The sequence below is a fragment of the Ambystoma mexicanum genome, chromosome 5q (genome assembly GCF_040938575.1).
Source record: "Ambystoma mexicanum isolate Mex_15411 chromosome 5q, UKY_AmexF1_1, whole genome shotgun sequence".
Taxonomy (NCBI): Eukaryota; Metazoa; Chordata; class Amphibia; order Caudata; family Ambystomatidae; genus Ambystoma; species Ambystoma mexicanum.
The window spans coordinates 276,444,666-276,465,325 of record NC_090933.1 but is presented as its reverse complement, the minus strand read 5'-3'; the positions used below and the strand labels follow the sequence as shown (position 1 = coordinate 276,465,325).

At 45.1% G+C, this 20,660-nt stretch overlaps 1 protein-coding gene across 1 annotated transcript in view; it reads right to left on the bottom strand.

Moving 5' to 3' along the window:
* RTTN (rotatin) overlaps window positions 1-20,660 on the bottom strand; it is a 2,784,523-nt gene that overhangs the window by 1,922,388 nt on the left and 841,475 nt on the right. Inside the window, exon 17 of the mRNA XM_069620779.1 lies at window positions 4,107-4,223. Within this exon, the coding sequence (XP_069476880.1) occupies window positions 4,107-4,223 (117 nt within the window). The remainder of the gene's footprint in view (window positions 1-4,106; window positions 4,224-20,660) is intronic.

Sequence of the window (20,660 nt, the reverse complement as noted above, 5' to 3'; positions counted from 1 at the left end):
CCCCTTGTCCTTCACAGACCATTGCAGGTCTCCATACACTTTCTCCGAGACAAGTAGAAGGTCTGAAGTTCGTCCCTGAAACTGTGACGATTGTGAGCTGAGGTGCCACTGATGCGATCTCACGAGCAGGCGTGCCTCTGGCACTACCAAGATGCACAATATCATACAACCAGGTGAATGCAAAAAAGCTGCATCTGGAACTGTCATCTGAGGTTGGAAAACCTGGACCATTCTGAAGATGTTTGCCACTCTGTCCTCGGAAGGAGACCCTGACCCAAATGAGAGTCCAAGACTGCACCGATAAATCAGAGGAATTGGGATGGCAACACCTGAGACTTAGTAGCAGTAACATTATTTATTAAGTACACTCATTACTTAAAACCAGTTTTAAGGAGCTACAGAAAAAACATACAATCCAATACAATACAATAAATAACGGTCACAAACAGGACAATGCATAAAACAACTAATCAAAGAAAAAACACTAGATTAATCCAGCCTCTCCTGCTCAGTTTGTCCCAGTTATGTAGCATACAAAGAGTAAACAAGTTTTAATTGGATCTTAAAATTCTGTAAAGTGGCACTCTTTTTTATATGGATAGGTAGTGTATTAAACAGTTGGCAGCCTGCTACATGCAAAGGTTTTTTACTGTAGATTTGTTGTGATTTTCCTTTAGTGAGTAATTATTGTACACTTGACATGAGAAGGTGCGACAGGGTGTAGTTTTGAGCCATATAGGATAAGTATTCTGGTGAAGCTCCATTCAATATTTTCCAAAATAATGTGAGGACTCTAAACTGAATTAGTTTTTCAATCCTAAACCACCCACATTCCGTACGATAAAGCAAAATGTGATCAGATTTCCTTAAGCCATAGACTGTTCTCACAGCTTGGTTTCGTACAGCTTGAAGTTTTAATAGTGATTTTTAGGAAAAGCACACATTTGCTGAAAGGCAATAGTACAGTCTAGAAAATAGCACAGCCTGGATTAGAATCTTCAATTTGTGATGAAAATGTAAGTTGGTTATCAAAAGGTACACCCCTGATCCATCCACATTCACTGGAGCATGCACAAGGCTAGACGGCCAGAGGAATGGAAGGGGAGTTTCAGTAGAGCTGCCTACAAGGAGAATTTCCATTTTGCCTCCTTGCTGACATAGGCAACTATCTTGCATCTAGCGCAGAACTGCACTCAGTCACTCTGTCACCACTTTGTGTCCATATGTTCCTTCATAGAGAATTATCAGTATCCGAGTATCGCCTGCGTACAGTTGACACTGCAGAACCCACTTCTATATGACTTGCACCAGTGGGTACATATATACATATATTAACCCCTTAAGTGCCAAGGACGAGGTAAGTTGTCCTTGACACTACGTTTGCAGTGCCAAGGACGAGATAGCTCATCCTTTTTGGCACCTCATGAAGCCCTCCCTGGGGGCAGATTTCTGCCCCTGGGAAGGGACATCTGCCCCAAGGGAGGGCTACATGAGGTGCCCCCCCATCCATTTGGGGTGGGTGGGGAGAGGGCCATCAGCAAGGCCCCCCAAAGCATGGGGCTGCAGTTTTGGGCCCCCCTGGGGCAGAAGGGTGCCCATCTGCCCCTAGGGAACGGGCCCAAACAAAACAAAAAAAAATAATAACGTTTCGGTTTAGAGGGGTGAAGAGGGGGGGGAAGGGGAGGTTGGGGGTGCTCAAGGCCAGATACATGCTCCCCACCTATCCTGGTTCTCCGAGTCTGCAACGCAGACCAGCCAAAGCACCAGGAAAGTTTGGGGTAATGTCCCTGGCCTTGGGCACCCGTCTCCCATGTGGGTTTTTGCCAAGGCTTGTGGGTAATACGTTCTGGGGCGATTCGAGCAAGTCAGACATCTGTGGATTCCCACGGGTGTCCGCTTTTCGGAAATGCATGGGGTTCCCCGTTTTCCTTGGTGGCTTACACGCCTTAGGCCCCAAATCTGTAGGTTGTCCACATGAGCAAAATTCCTGAAAATCTGCTCTGCCGAAAGACTTTAGCCTTTTCTCTTTGCGCCCAGGTAGGTGCACCCACACATGTGAGATACCATTTTCATTGGGACACCTGTGGGAACGCAGGAAAGTAAGACATTTGTTGTGTTAGCATAGTTTTCATACCGTTTCGACGCATTTGCTGCTGCACTTTGTCACACAACCCTTTAATTTCCCAAATGTGACCTATATTTAGTCGCTGCTTTAGGCACTATACACTTTGGTAACAGGCACAAGTCACCTACCCTTCAAAAGGTCTACCAGTGCTCTTTCAAAAAATGTATGCTCGCTCTTCCTCACTACATTTGTTTTCCTTATTTACACATTCTAAGTATGTCTATTTAGGCTGTAAGCATAAACATCCTGTGTACCATGGCTCAGTTTTTGGCTTGAGGTATTGCTTGTTTTGTGAAACATTATAAAAAATGTGTGATTTCCTAACCGGAAGAGTCGGGGCAATGTAGAGGAGCATTGCTTTTCTCAAAGTTCACAAAAGAAACTGCCTTACCGGGACAACCATGTCCACCACGTAACTTTTTTTCCTGTCATTTTCCCGATTTTTTCCCAAACTATGGAATGTTTCCCTACATAGTTGTTGCCTGACCTGCGCAAATCACTCCTTCCTAAACTTGGAATTTTGTCTACTTTTCAGAAATGTATGCCTTTCTGGCTTCCGATTCAGCTTTCCTACCCTTCTCTTCCATTTCATCCACACATGTCCTATTGGACAAAAAAGGACAAAATCACCTACCTCTCACAAAGCGACTCATAACCATATCAAAATATGTTTTTTGGTTTCCACTCAACCTGTTCTTGAAAGCCTGGACAATGGGGAATTCAGCACAGCAAACCATTTGTTCCTAGCACTTAGAAGGAAACAACCACAGGCGTCTTTACACATCATTTTATTGGCATTTTCTGAAAAAAAACAAATTGTCTCCCTTTTTGGTTATTTTCTCTCATCCCCCTACAGCAAACTAGTATTTCCTTGGTGGCGGTACTATCGCCTACATGTGGGGAAAAAAGGAGCCAAATTTGGCCGAGAAATCGCTTGTAACAAAAAAGGGGGTAGATCTCTCTCTCATCTGCAGGTGCCTCCCTCTGGAATGGCCTCCCTGCCACTCTCAGACTTGAGCCGGACCACCTGAAGTTCCAGAAGCACCTCAAGACCTTCCCTTTCTCCTCTGCTTTCTTATCTCTCTCCCCTGCTGACCTACCCGTCTGCTGTGTTGACTGACTGCTTGGCAACCCCGAGAGTCCCCACTGAGTACCAGGTTCCTCCATGATCAGGCTCCCCTTGCACTGCCTCCTGGCCTACCACGCACTAGGGGCTGTAACTGTAACCTCTACAGTCCCCTGCCTCTTTGCACTGATCCGGAGCCAGGCTTCCCTGACTGCACTTACTCGGAGCAATGCTGACCTTCCCTCTCCCTTGCACTTCCCTCTCCCCCTGCACTTTGCGCTGTCGCACTTGCACGATCTGACACAAGGCCTAGTAAGATCATTTGTCTTGTCATCCCTCTGTTACCTCCCTTGTCTTGTCACGCCTAGAAACACTTGTGTACAGACGCGTTATAAATGACATATTCAATCCAGAGAGTTAACATGGGTATTAGAAGATGGGTGGTGAAACCATGTGGAGGATCAAGAGAGGACGTAAACGACAGCTGGGGCAGTTGAAGTAAAAGGCAAGCTAAAATTGGTGCGTCGCTGAGCATGCAAAGGACAATGGGTGGTGCAGATGTGTCTACATGGCCAGTGAGACCCCTGCTGATACCTGGCGTTGCACCTCCCTTGCAGGAGGCCGGAGATGAGCAGATGGCCTAGCAACAGGTTAAGGTTGAAGAACACTTTTTGCTTAGAATTCTATGGGTAAGCTTCTTGGTTGTTTGGCAAAAGATAGTTTCAAAGGTTTGAAGGAGGTAAGTGGCTTGAGGAAAGGGTTGAGGCTTCCCACCATGCCATCCTACTACAATTGTTAGTTATATTAAGCCTGTGATGCGGGTTATGTCATATATCCACTATTGCTTAGTGTCCCTGTGTTGTATCACACAACCATGTCATTTCAATATGCAGAACCTTTAAGAAGAATTAGTACCTGCAGAATTGCAATCACAGGGTGGAGGGCCTCCATAAACTTGTTCCAGGTTAACGCTGTCATCATTAGTCGCCCCTGCAGCAGGTACATCAGAATCGCCTTTGCAGCAGAATTTACCTGCTCAATAATAAAATTCCAGTGAGCATTAAAATCAGATCATCATACTTTAAAAAAAATCAATTTAACATCATATACACATATTTTCCATTGATTATTTAACAATCAATCATTGTGGTAGTGTAAGTGGCTAAGTAAAATGTGTAATACTATATGTTCAACTATCCAAATGAGCCAATCTCCCAAAACAAACCAGGCTTATACTTGAAGAGCGTATATTACTCTAAACACAGGTTTATAGTAATATCAGAAGATATAACCAGAGCTAGTGAGGGATGATGCATTACCATGTGGGAGTAGCATTGTTGGGCATCTAAAGAACATTTTGTCATGGAAAATGTTGGCAGGGGGCAATATTAACTCACAAATCCACCATGGCTACACTCGCACCTTCCCCAAATATTCTAGGACTGGATTTAGAATAGTGAATAAAAGTAGTCCTAAATTGTGCGGGGAAGGCTGCTTAGGAGTCAGGAAAATAAAATCACCTCCCTGGCAACATTTTCCAAGACAACATTTGACTTGGAACCCTTTGCTGACATCATAAAAAAGGTCACATTGCTCATCCTATAGACGTAGGTCTTCCCAAGGGAGGTCGGTAAGATGAAGGGGGAAACAAAATGGCGTGTGACCCAGGCATGTTGTGGCCCCTGTTCCAGATGCACAAAAACAGGCTCTTCCAGAACTGTAAAATAGATCTCCTACAAGTGAAGTCAAGGGGTTACCTTAACAACAGGGTATGCACTTCAGTGATAACAACCTGACCATGCTGCCATGTCTAGTGATGTGTGGGCCTAGGGAAACCAGAGAAAATACAAAACCAAAATATTTATTTTTTTCTAATGACTATTTTTGTTCATTTACCATTAATTTCCTGCTCAACAGAAGCGGTTTTATACTAGACGTTTAAATTTGACGACACATTACACACAGCATGTTTTCAATTTCTTTTAACTGAAAATTTGATTCTGCTTTTCCAGATTACTGCAAATAAAGTAATGACTTGCATAGTAAACACCCACATGAGTTGACCGAAGCAGCTAATGCCCGTTGAGTTGTATTAACCTTATCTGATCTGTATAAGACGGTCTATGAGCAAAATAAGATCTGCAAATAGCACTTTCCACAATGAGTGAATTAGTGTTCAGAGCCCTTGAATTTGAAATCCTGCAAAATATCTTCTTTTGGAACATTTAGGAAAGGTTTTCGTTTTGCTGCTTTCCCTTGCTAGACATCTCTAGAATCCCCCCCGAGCCGCCAACATTTTGCTGTCATTTTGTACATTACTTGGCTTTTGGAGGCAAGTGAAGCCTTTTTACTTTACTCACCCTGCTAGGCTCATCGGTTTTGGGGCTCCTGATCAGTCCATATTAAATCAGTGGTATACAACTCAGTTCTTCATTGTGAATTTCTTTGTTTTACACCACACTGTTCACCTTTCAGTGAGGGAAAGTAGGAATACTTTCTGTCTCTATAACTATTTTTGGTGACTTTGTGGTTACGTTCATGATGTGTCCAAGTAAGGTTGGTGGCAGCAGATCTTTTCATGTTTTGGTATGTCAGTGTGGTGGACGCGAGTTATGATTTATTGACACCAGAGCACTTGAAATTAGGGCAATCGATCAATGGATAAGATTATCACAAGGGGGCGGTTTCCAACAAGTGCAGTTTGCATGTGTGAACTTCTGCTTTAATAGGCTTTAATATGCAAAGCTCAAGGGAGAAACATTGTACCGATTGACCTGGGTTTGACAAACTTACATTTTAACTGTCTATTATACTAGTTCAAAAATAAGTATATGTATATACAATATAATTAGAAGAAGAGGCCTCAATAGAAACATCAGACTTGGTTAGATGTGGTTACAGATATTTTGCAGTGAGTGTGTTTTTTTCTAAACTGAATTAAGATTTTGGTTTGTTTTTACTAATGGCAGAGAGAGTAGTCAGGTTATCATGAAGGTGATCGCATTGTTATCTGACCAAACCAAATTGAGAACATTAGGATCAGGGGGACAGATGTTTTTAGTGACAAGCCAACATAAGGAGCAATTTTTAATTTGTTTAGCAGTCATTTTCATACATTTTAATCTTAAATTAGACAAAAGGTTAATCAGACAAATAGCTGCTTTTATGATCGTTGAAGTCTAAATTAAAGTTGTCTAGGAAAAGTAGAGGGCTATTGGGTTTCATACAGGATAACCGCCTCAAGGAGAGGAGGGATCTAAAAAAACAATCAGCTGTACATGGTGGAGGGAGGAGGGTGGATACAAAACCAAGATCTGTAGAGAGCATTGCGAATTTAGGGAGTACTTGACACCCAGTCCCTCAGGTTGGGGAATTGGTGTCATGAGGAAGGTGGATAAAACCCTAATAAATGTGTAGTTAAAGAGCCACTCCAATGGACCTGCCACTTTGCCTGAGATTTACACCATTTTGTTATCTAATAGGCTGAGGGTCCAGAAAGTCCAAGTCATGCTCAAGTAAAAAGTCATGAATAACTATTGCGTCGCAGGAGACAGAAACAGGCATTCAAAAGAACCCATTTTTAAAAAGCATGGTCAATGCAAATGAGGGGGGCCTGTGACCTAGAACTGGTTAAGTTAGGGACTACGCATTCGACAGCTCGTAGGGCTTTTGCAGGAAAGCAAATATCTTGCTAACGATAAAGCGCCCAGGAGACGATGGGGTCTGGTAACGCGGAAATAAGGGTCAGTTTATAGTTAACTCTTACGGAGTTAAGGCTGAAAAGCATTCACACCTGCTGAATTTCAGGGGTTTTGTTGCATTAAACTGGCACATTAACGTCACTTCAACAAAACTTGTTTTTTTCATTAAATTTCAAGGGTTTTGTTGTGCTGACCTGATTCACCTTCACAATTTCTTACGTTTTATCAACATATATAAGGAAACGGAGGTGAACTTCCATCGATTTCTATTAGGTGACATTGTGGATTGTGTGACTTGGCTCAAATGGACTATTCTACATTCACATTTCAGGTGAAAGGGTTTATTTCCAGCCTTTTTAAACCCACCATAACTTTCTAGTGTTTTGAAAAAAAATTGCTGAATGCTCCAACCACAAGGCTGCCAGGACGATACTGCACTGGTGATCCCTAATAAGAATGAAACCAAGTATGTGGTGGTCCGGGCAGCATGGAAAAGGTCTGTCTTGGGTTTATTAAACTATGTGTAAAGCAGCAGTGCCGTCTAATACAAAGACAATTTCCTGGAGAAAAAGGTTTACATTTGGGCTAATTTATTTGCATACCCATAATGCCTTGATGGTGTGGCTCGGAACTGGAACTTACATCATTTTTTTTTCTTTATTTGATTTAGTTGCAGCGCAACTTTTCAAATATTTAAACATAAATAGACAGTAGTCCATCATATATACATACAGCAATAGTAAAATACAATAAACTAAATATAAAATCACATTAATATACATAATCACACTAGGGCACAGGTTACATTTAGCAATATCTTTGCCCCGGCTGAAGGCAACTACAACAAAATACAATTACCACGCAATGCCACTACCATCTCGCATAAGCCTTTAAAATACATAGCTCATTGCATTACAATTACTGATTGAACCACTAACAACGGTCTCAATCTTTGCACTCCGTGCCCTTAAGAGTATCCTTGACTCGAGGTAGTACCTTATTTAAAAACTGTACTATTGCTAACTGAACCCTCTCCCCCGGATTAGAAAACATTTGCCATAGATAATCGACTGTCACCTCAGTGTGGATTACAAACACATTATCGATGCATCTTGACCGTATATTCTTCAGAGCACCACATTCTACTAGCAAGTGTTGGAGGGTTTCTCTTTTTTCAATTGCTAAACAGTATTTGCAATAATTACATTCCATAGAGATCAGTTTACACCTACACAGAACATCACGGGTGTCCCATAGGTCAAATCTGAACCTTAGAAAATCAGCCCGCACTTTTTGTGATGGACATTTGACCAAATACGGGGCCATCATTCCATATTTCTTTATTCCAAATAACCAGATATTAAAATCTTTATACTGAGTGCACTTTGCTAGATTTCTAGCCCAGTCCGCTTGAAAGAGTTTTACTTTCGCCCGGTCGGGGTTCGAGATCAGCAAGTCGAGGGAGACATCCGCCTCTGCCAGTTGATCAAACACATTATCCCGCGATGCCTTCGGGAATGCATTTCTAGATTTGAACAGGTTATAGCCAGTTATTTCTAGAATGGTTCCGCTATTTACTCCCATCAGGCATTTGCGTAAGAAAGCACATTGTCTCCACACCGCCTGAACATGAATGGATAATAACGCCAATTCATGGCGGAGTAAAGCAATTGGTACTGCGTTGGGTAGAATTAGTATCTGTTTCCAATACTTTGCTTCCAGCACCTCCCAATAATGCTATTTGTCAAGTAGCCTTCCCTCCACACCATATAGCATAATTGGTAGTACCTTCGTTTTATAGAAGGACACCACATGCTTAAGGGACATTTTCCAAAATCTGGTTATTAGAATTCTAGACTGCGAAATTAAGTGCTGCAATTTGTTCCCAACAACAGCCGCCTCGGCTAATTTATTCTGCCTGTTAGTTATGTCGGTCCCCAGATATTTGTATTTCGACACTCCTAATAGTTTAATTTCTTGAAGAGTCCAGGAAAGAGCAAGAACACGGTTCTTGCAGCCCGCATTAGCAGAACAACTTAGAATTTGGGATTTGGAGAAATTGATCATTAGGTTATTTGCTTTAACATACTCTTCCAACCGTGTCAACATGCGTTCAAGACCTTTTGGTGTTTGTGAGAGTAACAATAGGTCGTCCACATATAGCAGGTAAGGGATTTGCTGGATACCAATCCTCTGAGCATCGCAGTTACAATTTGCAAATTCAAGGCCCAGATCTAAAATGAAAAAATTCAATAAGAACGCTGCCAGTGCACAGCCCTGTTTTAGCCCACGAAGGGTCAGGCGATAACCTCCCATCAAGGCTAATGCGCACTCTCATTGATGTTTTCGAGTGGAATATAATAATTAATGACAGGAGAGAGTGTGGGCAGTCATACTCTACCAGTTTTTGGAACAGCCGAGCTCTGTCAACTGAGTCAAACGTGGCTCTGAAATCGATAAATCCCATATACAGGGGTTGCCTGCGTTCCAACTGCTGGGCTTTGATCATTCTCAATGTTATTAAATTTGGTATGGTTCACAGACCTTTGACAAAATCTGTTTGCAGGGAGTCAATTAGATTTTTGCTCTTTACCCATTCCTGCAATTTGCCCAATAATAGCCAACCAAACAATTTCCCTGGGACATCAAGCAGAGAGATGGGCCTATAACTACTCGGGTCTTGTCTGTCCTCCTTTTTATATATTGGGATTGTTATTGCTTGTGTCCATGAACCAGGAAAACACTGGGTTATATTTATTAGCTGAAAGATTTTATATAATATGGACGCCCATAAATCAGGATATTTTTTTAGCTCAAAGTTGGACAGGCCATCTGGCCCCCTCGCCTTTGAATTACTAGCCGAGTTGATTAAGGCTAAAATATCAGGCAACTCCAAGTAAAAGGGGAGTGAGGGAATAGCTAGCTCAGATGATATTTTAAGAGCCGGGAGAGCGTACAGTCTTGTAAAATGGTCTACCCATGCGTGCGTTTGGACCGAGCTCGCTTGGAGTGCCACTTGTGGAGCCACAACAGCATTGTTTATGGCCGACCACATCTTTGCAGTGTTTCGACCTGCTAAGATCTTTAGCAAATTGGCTCCATCCTCTTGGAATAATGCAGCTCTGTGGCCTTTTACCCAATTTCTATAGGCCGTTCTTATCTTAGTAATTAAGGGTTGCCTCAATTGCACTGGTTCTTTTTGGACCGATCTCATTTGGGCGCGTACTCACGCTTTCCTTTCTTTCGCCTCTTCATCATACGAGTGGGGATGTGTTGCTAATTGCTTTCTTTTGCCAGTTTGTTCACGAAACACCAAGTGTAGATCAGCTTGCACATTGCTAACATCCCCACCCGATACCCCGTACTCCGGTATACCTAATCTTAACAGACGCTCCAGATTTGACACTTCTTTCTCCGACCATCAAAGTCTATTAACCCAGGCATTCACTAAACATACCCTATACCCCGAACTTACAGCAATGGCTACTAGGTTGCGTTGTGGAATGTGTGACTTGGCTGAAAATGACTATTCTACACACATATATACATATATATTCAGTGAAAAACTTTGTTAAAGAAACTTTCTGATTAAGTTGCACTAATAAAAACCTATGAAATTCAGTGAAACAACTTTGCTAAAGGGATGTTACGGTTAAAAGTAAAACCGAAAACCCCCAGAAATGTGCCAGTTATGGTAAAATGAGCAAAATATGTCAGTGAACAAAAATAAGTGGACTAGATATGCGATGTCATCAGTGATGTCATCAATGACATTTGTAATGTCATCTTTGATGTACTGGGTGTTAGTCTTAACCGTGCACAGTGGTGGTGCGAGTTATGGTTGCTTAGCTTACCAATGAACATGAAAATGTCCACTTTTGGGCCCCCAGTGGTCGTGCTATGCGGAGGATAGTGTATATCTTCTTCCAGGCTCTAGTTGGCAATGACTACAGGATTCCCCCAATCCCCAGCATGGTCTCTTTAATGTTCTTGTGGGCCTGCATGCCAAAAATGTCAGACGCCGTCTTTCTTACATATTCCCAGAACGGCACTAGCCTCCCATAAGACCACCAAATGGGTCCCCAAGTGCCCAGGGAGTCACATCCTCTCCAACATCTGAGACCACCCGGTAGCATTTATGAAGCCTTGTCGGGATAAGGCCGCCACAGGACCATAATCTTGTCCACATTTCCCTAATTTGCACCGCTCTGGTCAAGCGGGGAATATCCCTCCACAGATGTTCCCACTGATCCCTTACTATTTCCTGCCCCATTGTATCCTCCCATTGTTTCATGTAGGGCCATTTCATTGTCTCTTCGCAGGATGAAAATATCCTATAGCGGTCTGCAATTATATGAGCCTCTCCAGTGTTGCTTGTTACGTACTTCTCAAAGATGGTGAGGACCCTTGTTGCCGCCTTTATGTCTCTGGGGTTTTCACCCAATGCCTTATTTGGGAATACCTAAACCTCTCTACCTCCCCCAAATTAAAATCTTTTTTACATTCTTCTTAAGTTTTAACCTCCCCTCCTTACATCAAGTCCCTTATGTAAGGAAGGCATGGTATCGAGAATAGACAGACAAGTGATCACAGTTCAAGGGTGTTTATTAAACTGTATAGGTAGAGTGGAAAAATGCCTAATCGAAACCTACACCTAAGATGGGAGCAAGCTACGACCATCAAATTAAAATGAGGCAGTCCTAGTGGCGTCTTGTCAAATTAAAAGGCCTATACTATACTATACAGGATCATCGATGGCCAAGTCTCTTGTTCTATAAAAAATTCTCTTGCCTTCAGGGCCTGATGTATTCAAAATAACAAAAGTTCCTTTCTGCTTGTACGTTGCGTGATGGTTTTTCACCCTTGGATCCCCCTATATGGTATTCTCAAATCTTAATGTCTTTTTAAACAGTTCAAGGTGGACAACCTTCTGCCGGGTTCACTCTTGTCAACACACTGTTCTTTGGACTTTAGACTTCCTTTCCATCAGCATCCCTCTTTCGGGTTCACTCTTGCCAATTTCAAAGTTCCTTCTACTTTCTTAAGATGTGGGATTCACTTCCCTTATTCACGATCATCTGTAGGTCAAAGACTTTCGACTGTACACAGGATTTTACTAGACACCGTATGACCACCTGATCCTCTTCTCGCCTTTCTGGTAATAGCAGTTTCAACAATCGGGTAATCACCCAGAGTTTCTCGAGTGAGCAGCCACGTGGTGCCTGGTTCATCTGCAGCTAGCTTTCCCTTTTTCATCAAAAGTTCTTTGTACATTCTGCACTCAGCCGTTCGCTACTTTTGTTCAACACAGTTTGGTTTCTTTGCCGGTCCTCCCCTCGACTCACCGGCTGTGATAAACTGCCTGGCTTGATTAGTATTGGGAGTCACCGCCAGTACCACGGTAGCAGGCGTTTCCCTCTGTCCTGCTCATCAGCGTAGGCACGCTCCGTGTATTGTTAACATTTGCTGCAACACACTTGGGCTATTGTTTGCAGCCTTACATTTCCTTCCACAGAGGCCTCATAGGCCTTGGTCGCTTCTCTCTGTCACCATCTCAGTTTGCGCCGTCTTTCTCCTCCTCTTGAACTGCCGTGCCTGGGTAGCTGTCTCGTTGTGCGGTCTGCCTTGCTCGTTCTGTGCACTCGTGCTCCACCTTTTATCCCTGTGGGGAAGCGGAAGGGCCGTCGGGTGTGGGTGATTCTGGTCAATTGCCTGACCCTTGTATTGGGACATGTCAGGTAAATGGCTCTTGTTTTAGTCTGTTGTCTTTCGTGTTGTGCGAAAGTGTACGTGTTGGAAAAGGGGGTGGGGGCAGTGTTTTGGAACATCTTACATGGTAGGATGGGGAAAAGGTGTTGAAAGAAGGGGGATACCGTGTCTCACCTGTCGGTATCCCACTTCCACTCCTAGGACCCCACCCCCCTCCAGGTGATCCTCCCTCACTGGTCCACCCCCAGGAACTGGATCCAATAGCGATGGCCGTGTCCTGGCCACCTGGATGACCGATCGCCGGGTACTAGTCATGCAGACACCGTCAGGTTTCTCGCACTTAACACCCAGCATCCCCCCTTTTCCCATTTCCCAAAGGCTCTGTTCCCCCTTCCTGGGGTGAATTGTGGATTACTAAATATTGCCATCAATGGGGATGGAAAGGTTGTCTTGACCAGGGTGTCCCATATCTTGCTCACTCAGGCGGTGATCCGACTCCTGTACATATTCTTTGGCCTATCTGCCTTAGGGCACCATAATACACAGTTCAACGGTCTTCCCACAACCGCCTATCCATGTTACCCCATACCTTTTCTTGGTTTGTCCTGAACCACACCTGTACCACTGTAACCTGCGCCGCTAATTAGTAAAGATAGAAATTTGGAACAGCCAGTCCTCCCTTGTAGGTGGGTGTCATTAATAGCCCCATAGACAGCTTTTCATTATTCCAGATAAACTTGCTCGCCTGCCTCTGGAGTTCCTTAAAAAAGTGAAACGGGACCTTAACGGGAAGAGTAGCTTAGAGGATCTTAGGAAGGATCACCATCTTCAAGATGTTTATTCTCCCCAACCACGAAATCAAAAGAGGCCCCCACTCGCTCAATAACTGCTTGACTTTCTCCAAGAGAGGTGGATAGTTTGCTTTGTACATCTCCCCCAGTGACCCTGTTAGCTGGATTCCCAAATAGTGAATGCTCCAGGGGGCCCCAAGCATAGGGGCACACCTCCTTCAGCCTCGTCACCCTCTCCCTTGATATCGTCAGGTTAAGCTTTTTTTCTGATCATTGGCAGGGTGGCAGGCTTGAAAATCAAACTCCTCCAGTTCCTTCCCTATCCCAGGCAGCGTAGACTCCGGGTTCCTAACTGCAAGTAACATGTCTGCAAAGGTGATCACTTTATGGGTCCCTCTGCTGAAGTTAATAGCCGTGATCTCTGGGGTTTCCCTAATACGGGAGAGTATGGGGTTCTAAATGGATTGCGTATAGGAGCAGGGAGACCGGGCACCCCTGTTTCGGGCCCCGGGAGGATCCTTCTACTTCCTGGGAGCCAGCCATTTATTGCAAGGCGGAGAATCGGATCCCCTTAGTTAACCCTCACCATGCTCATGAACCTTTCCCCCATCCCCATGACCTCCATAGTGTGGAAAAGAAACGGTCACTCTACACTGTCAAAGTCTTTCTCCGCAACTAAAGCCAGGACCACAGCAAGAGTGTCGGTCAGGGTAGCTTTCTCTATGAGTCGACATACCCTACGCGCATTGTCAGAAGCCTATTTTTTATGAATCCGGATTGGTCCACTCTGATCAACTTCAAAAGTAACCTCTCCAGTCGGGTCACCAATATCTTGGTGTATAATTTTGCCTCCAAAATAATTAGGGAAATTGGGCGATATGGCCCACATAGTTCCGGGTCTTTATTGGGCTTCAGAAGCAGAACCATTTTGGCCTCCTCCGTAGAGCGGGTAAATTCTACTGGTCATCCCAAAAATTGAACAGGGGCACCAGAATCGGTATTAGGACTTCCCGAAATGTTTTATTGAAGCTGGCCAAGTAGTCCTGGACCCTCCTTCTTCCTTAACTGTCTAGCCAATAATCTATCCGATTTGGATAGATTTAACATGTAACATTTCTTGTGGGGGTATAGGAGTGACTGCTCTTCCCTCTTAGTTTGGAGGACATCCAATTGGCCCCTGAACACCCTATATTCCATCCTGATCGCGTTACTGTCGTCTCTCTCCATTCTGGACACTACCCCCTTTAATTGTTCTTCAAGTTCCTTCTGTAACTTAATTGTCTATCTCTCTACACCTTTCTAGCTACTATCAGCTCCCCCCTCATGGTGAATTTAAATGTGTCCCAAACGGTTTGTGCACCCGCACCTTGCAAGCTGTTGTCACAAAAAAAGCCTTTAATCCATCCCCTCAACTCGTTGTAGATCACCGTGTCATTAAGGGGGTGTTCTGGGAGCTTCCATCTCCATAGTCACAGGCCCCTCCTCCTCCTTGGCAGTGAGAGGCCAATGGGTGCATGGTCGGACAACGTGATTGCCCCCAGCTCAATCTCCCCCACCTGCCCCAAAAGGGCACGAGCCACCCACACAATCTATTCTTGAAAAAGACCTATGGATGTGGGAGTAGAACGTGCATCCGCTGCCCCCCCCCTTTAGTTCCCTCCATGTATCCACCAGACCCAGCTCTCCATCCCGTCTTTTGTTTTCTTTGTTGGGGCCCTCCGACTGTGATATATCCTTGAACTCCTATCTTCATCAGGGTCCCATGCCAAGTTAAAGTCCCTAGCGACCAATATCATCCCCTTCGTGAACTTCGCAAGTTCACCCAATACTGTCCTCAGGAACCCCTCCTGCCCAGCATTGGGGGCCTATATTGTTGCTAAGGCATACTCCTCCCCATCCCATCTCAGTCATTGGCCTGAATCAGTTGGGTATACCCTCTCAACCAGAGTTTATGTCTATCCACCTTCTGAATATGCGTCTCCTGAAGTGCTACCCAGTCAGCGTTTTCCCTGCCCAAGAATTGTTCCACCTTCTTCCTTTTCCCCAGTGAGTTAAGGCCCCTTACGTTGAGAGTGATTATCTTACAGACTAAATGCATAGTTTTATTAGTGTGTACCTACAATCTCCTAGCTTAACCGCTGTCCCTCTGGCCCCGCCCCCCATTACCCTGACTCCCTCAACTCCCCCAACTCTGTTCGGGCTCAGGCAACCTCTAGCACCCCTGCCCCCCAAACTCCAAGGTTACTGTTACGGGTAGCTCAGCCCTTTTAATATCCCAGAGTAGCAACATACGGGTAACCCTAAACCCATGGACGTACCAAGATGAAAATACCCCACCCTGCCCGGTCCCATCGCCCTCCCCCGGCTGTGAACACCAGCTGTCTTAACACCCACCATAGTCTCAGAGCGGCAGAGTCCCCTGCATAGCCTCTAGCTGCGATTTCTCTCCTCTTCCGCCTTCCGTGTTCCTGAAGGAGTCTCCGGGCCTCTCTGAGCCCGTTTGGTTCCTTTCTTTGTACATTTTGTCCATTCCCAGCTCTTCCTTCTGAGCGGGTCGCCCCTCGCTCTGATAACCCCGTGGAGGCCCCTCTTCTTCCATCAGTAGGATCTTCAAACCTTCCTTACATGTGGGAATTCGATGTTGCTTCCCTTCCCACTCGAAGAGTAGGCTGAAGGTAAAGGTCCACTTGTATCGTATTCCCGCTCGGGTTAGACCCCGCACCACTACCCCATCAGTCTCCGCTTTGTCAGGGTGACTTGGGCCAAGTCCTGGAATAGTTGAATCTCCGACCCATTATACATAATCACCATTGCTTTCCTTGCAGCCGCCAGGACCCTCTCCTTCTGCCCATATTGATGTAAGGCAACCATGGCATCCCTGGATCCGGCCCAAAGCTCTCCCCGCCTAGGCCCCACTATGTGTGTGGATGCAGTCAAACTCTATAGCAGCCCAATCTTCCTCTCTGAGAAGGTCCGCAAATATCTGTTGTGCCATCATTCGTAGGTCCTTGCCTGCCACCGCCTCGCCTAGGCCTTTAATTCTAATATTGGACCTCCTCAAGCGATTTTCAAGGTCCTCGCTCTGGGTCTCCAGGGTTTGCATGGCCCTAGCGAGCTGTTCTACCAGCTCGTCTACTTTTTCGGGTGTCCTCCACTACCTCCTGCAAAGCGTTTTCCGTAGCATCTACCCGCTCTTCCAGCTTCGACATATCCCCTTTCACCTCTTGCAGAGCCTGAGAGAGTTTCCCGTGCATCAGACTCGGCTGGGACTGAATGGTGTCTTTGGTCCTCCAAGTATTGGCGAAGGACCTCTTGTGTTACCACCTATTTTTTATCCTGCGAGCGGCCCTTGACATCACATGGGTTCCCCCTGGCCCAAGAGCCCTTGGCCTCCCCGTTCGGTGCGTCGTCCTCCCTGCGCCAGAGTCTCTGCAGATTTCCCTCCAGTATCTTCTTCCATGAATTAGGGGTCGTCAGGGATCCTTCACTTTCGATTCCGACAGATTGAGCAGCGCTGGCGTCTCGAGGGGTATCCGGGCCTCTCCTTTCTTCCAGCCCCTTTGCCTCTCATTTCAGCCCCCTTTGCTTTTGGCACCCCGCTGCAAGGCTCACACCTGTGTCTTTCTACTAGGGTCCTGTTAGTAAGAGTCCCAGCTGTGGCCGTGTATTTCTACTCTTCCTCCGCACTTGGTTCCCCCTCTGCTGGGGGTGGGGGAGGCCGCCACCATATGCCGGCCTTCATGTTCCTCTCACTGCTTTCTGATAGCTGTGATAACAGTGACAGGGGGGGGTGCCCCCTGTTGGGGAGAATTTTCAGTTTCTATGCTAATTCCCTTTAATCTTAGAGACTCCCAGCCCTTTGCTGGAATGTGGGTTCTTTTTGATTTTAACCTCCTGAGTGAGCTGGCCTTTTTGACACCCACTCATTCCTTTTCCTTCTAAGATGTGTTCTTTATGTTTTAATAGAGTCTGGTAAACTCCATAGGCATCTGCTTTTTATGTAGTGACACACAGCACACTTTACAATGCCACTGTGGATCCCCTTGGACTCCTCTAAATGTTTAAATACATTTTCTTGTGTGAACTACAGTTCCCAAGAATAGCAGGACAACGTTTGTCTTACTAACATTTTTCCTTTGTGGGTCCAGCACACACCACCTTATGTGGAATGACGGGGGGTAACATAGTAACTCCTAATCAAACTTCTCATGCGTCTTTTTGTTACATTAACTAACTTGAATGGCTGGTGGCAGTGATTTCTTTTTTACTACCCTTTGTGCAATCTATCGGCAGGCTAATTTCTCAGCTGCAGTACAGGACCCATGGGTTACCGTTTTACCAAAATGACCCTTTTCTTTTTTCGCCATTTCTCGTTTGTTCGTTGCTTCTGGGCTTTTACTCTGTTTAGATGAGGTTTGTATCCAAAGTGGGTTTTTCCTTTGTCGGGGTTCAAACCTGAAGCCTGGCCAGGCTCCAGTGCGTCTGGGAAGGCAGGAAGTGAGGGACGATCCTGAAACTTCACTGGCCTTTGTAGGCATGCTTGGCTGAAACCAGTTACAACTGGGTGGGTGGCTGTCCTAGAGGACGACCCCCAGTGTGATTGACAGCTTAGTGCTGTGAATGAATGGGATTTTCCATATAAGGTGAGGGTTTTGGGACTACAGGCAGAGTCGACCCCTGGAACATCAAATCCGAAGAAGAGAGACGCCAGCAGCACCTTCTAGGATCGCGAAAGCACCAGTGAAGGCTTGCAGCTGTGCTGACCCCATTTTCCCTATCAACAGGGAAGCACCGCCTAGGACAACTTCCTCCCTAAGGCTGGTGTGACCAACTAGACCAAAGCCCTGCTTTGTTCAGGGCCAAACCCTGTGTCGCTGCGACCTGCCTGGGCTACAATTTCCCAATACCCTGGATGCCTGGACCATCAACGAGTGAAATGTCTTCCAAAGGACAAATCTGGCTGAAACTTCACAGGCATCCGTGTGAGTCCACGGAAACAAGAAATCTTCATTCAGAGTCTCCTCACCAGAGTTCAGGACGGAGGAAATTCCACCCAGGGATATTCCTTAATCTTTGGTGCAGAGAAAAAGGCGCCACATCCACAAAGAGCCACTGAAACAAGTGGAATCCATTGCTGCAGAGTCCTTCTCGAGTGTGTTGCTACAGAAGCCCTCCAGGCGTCCTTCCTTTCGTCACCACGACAAAGGTCCAGGAACAAGGGTTGCATCACTACATCAAGTAGGAACAACTGCTGGAACAACTGCTTCAATTCTAAGGTACTGTGAGGCCTTTCAGTTTAACCACCTTTAGCCAAATCTTGTGCTTCCTAGCTTGGGGAGTGCTCATTTCTATCCTTTTGAATTACTTCAATTCACTTGTGTAGACCTAACAGCTTGTGCACTTCAGGTAGGCTTTCTTGAGCTCCTGGATTTTTCTTCACAAAACGATTGACTGTTCAACAAACTTTTTCTAAGAATATTGCATCAGAACTAGAACTGTCCTATTAACTTTGGCTGTCCAGGCTCCCTAAAGGCATCCCTTCTGAACTCTACTGGCTTTTGGCAGTGCTTGTTCCCAATAAAGGTTTTTAATTGTTTTACACTCTTATTGCCAGGGAAAAGACTTCCCAAGTCCCTCTGGGAGAAAAACCTGTTGTTACAGTGCTATAGTGTTCTATTCTACTCCCAACACTTTCTGCCTCCAAACTCAATGTTGTATGGTGAACCATAAGTGCTACTACCGGCCTTTATTGATGTCACTCTGTGTGCTGGAAATGTTAAAACTTATTTACTCACCTGCATTATTGCAGCTTGAATAACTTGATTCTGAAATTCTACTTGATGTTACTATTCGTTGCTGCATATCTAGTGTGGTTCATTTGCTTTGTGTATATGAGATACATTACTCACCGTAATCGTATTTCTGATGCTTGTATCTGCTTAGATTCACATGCTGTGCAGAGGCCGACATCTAGTGGAAGCTGCGGAGTATTACAGTTTGTTTTTCGAAATTCAAAAATTGGCGTCGACACAGGGCGTGCCAGTAATACTATCCCTAGTGTGACGTTCACTGTACCCATGATCCCTCACGCGTCTAGGACCCTCAGATTGTATTTTTTCTGACATGAGGTAGCATGAGGAGTAGCGCGAGTACAGATAATCCAAGCAGATAGATAGATAAGACTACAAGCATCCATGCGCCTTCTCTCAGGTGGGAGGAAGGGTGGGTCGCATGTGACTCTAAGCAGATGCAAGCATCAGAAATACGATTATGGTGAGTAATGTATCTCTTCTGAGGCTTGTTGAATCTGCTTAGATCACATGCTGTGCATAGATTAGCGAGCAGTGTTAGAAGAAGGAGGTGGGATGTGAGAAGGGCCATGAGCAAATAAATGTCTTAAAACCGCTTGTCCCACTTGAGTATCTGTCTTGGAATGGGTGTCAATGCAGTAGTGCTGAGCAAAAGTGTGAATAGAGCTCCAAGTAGCTGCTTTGCAAATGGTGTTGAGGGGTACATTTGAAATGAAAGCCAGAGTGGCCACAATGCCTCTAGTAGAGTGGGCTCTTGGCGTGAAAGGCAGAGTTTTTTCAGAAAGAGTAACACAGCTGGATACAGTTAACAATCCAATCCACTTAGAGATGGCACCTTTAGAGACGCAATCTCCCTCTCTGCCTGTAGCTACGGAGACAAACAGCTGATCTGTTTTCCTTAGCGGTCTGGTCTTGTTTACATAGTAGAGGACCGCCCTACGCACATCTAGGGTGTGTAGTTTCACCTCACCCGAGCTTTGTGGGTCTTGGAAGAAAGCCGGAAGCTCGATGGACTGGTTCACGTGGAATTTTGAAATAAGCTTAGGTGAGAACCTAGGATGTGTACGTAAAACCAGTTTATCTTTATGAACTGTAAAGAATGGATCCTGCACTGACAGAGCCTGAATTTCACTGACCCTTGTTATAGATGTCATTGCTACTAAGAAGGCCGTGTTATAAGTCAGGTGTTTGAGACTGTTTTTATGCATGGGTTCGAATGGGGGGCCATGAGTTTAGATAGCACAGCGTTAAGGTCCCATCCTGGTGGTGGGTTTGAAATAGGAGGGTGAAGTCTCTTTACTCCTTCCATGAAAGCTTTAACCACTGGTATCTTCCACCACGACACCTTGTTATGGGATGTGGTGTATGCTGACAGCGCTGCCAGGTGTACCTTCAGTGAGTTAATTACCAGTCCTGCATCCAACAGGTGGAGCATGTATGTGACAATTGCGGAAGGAG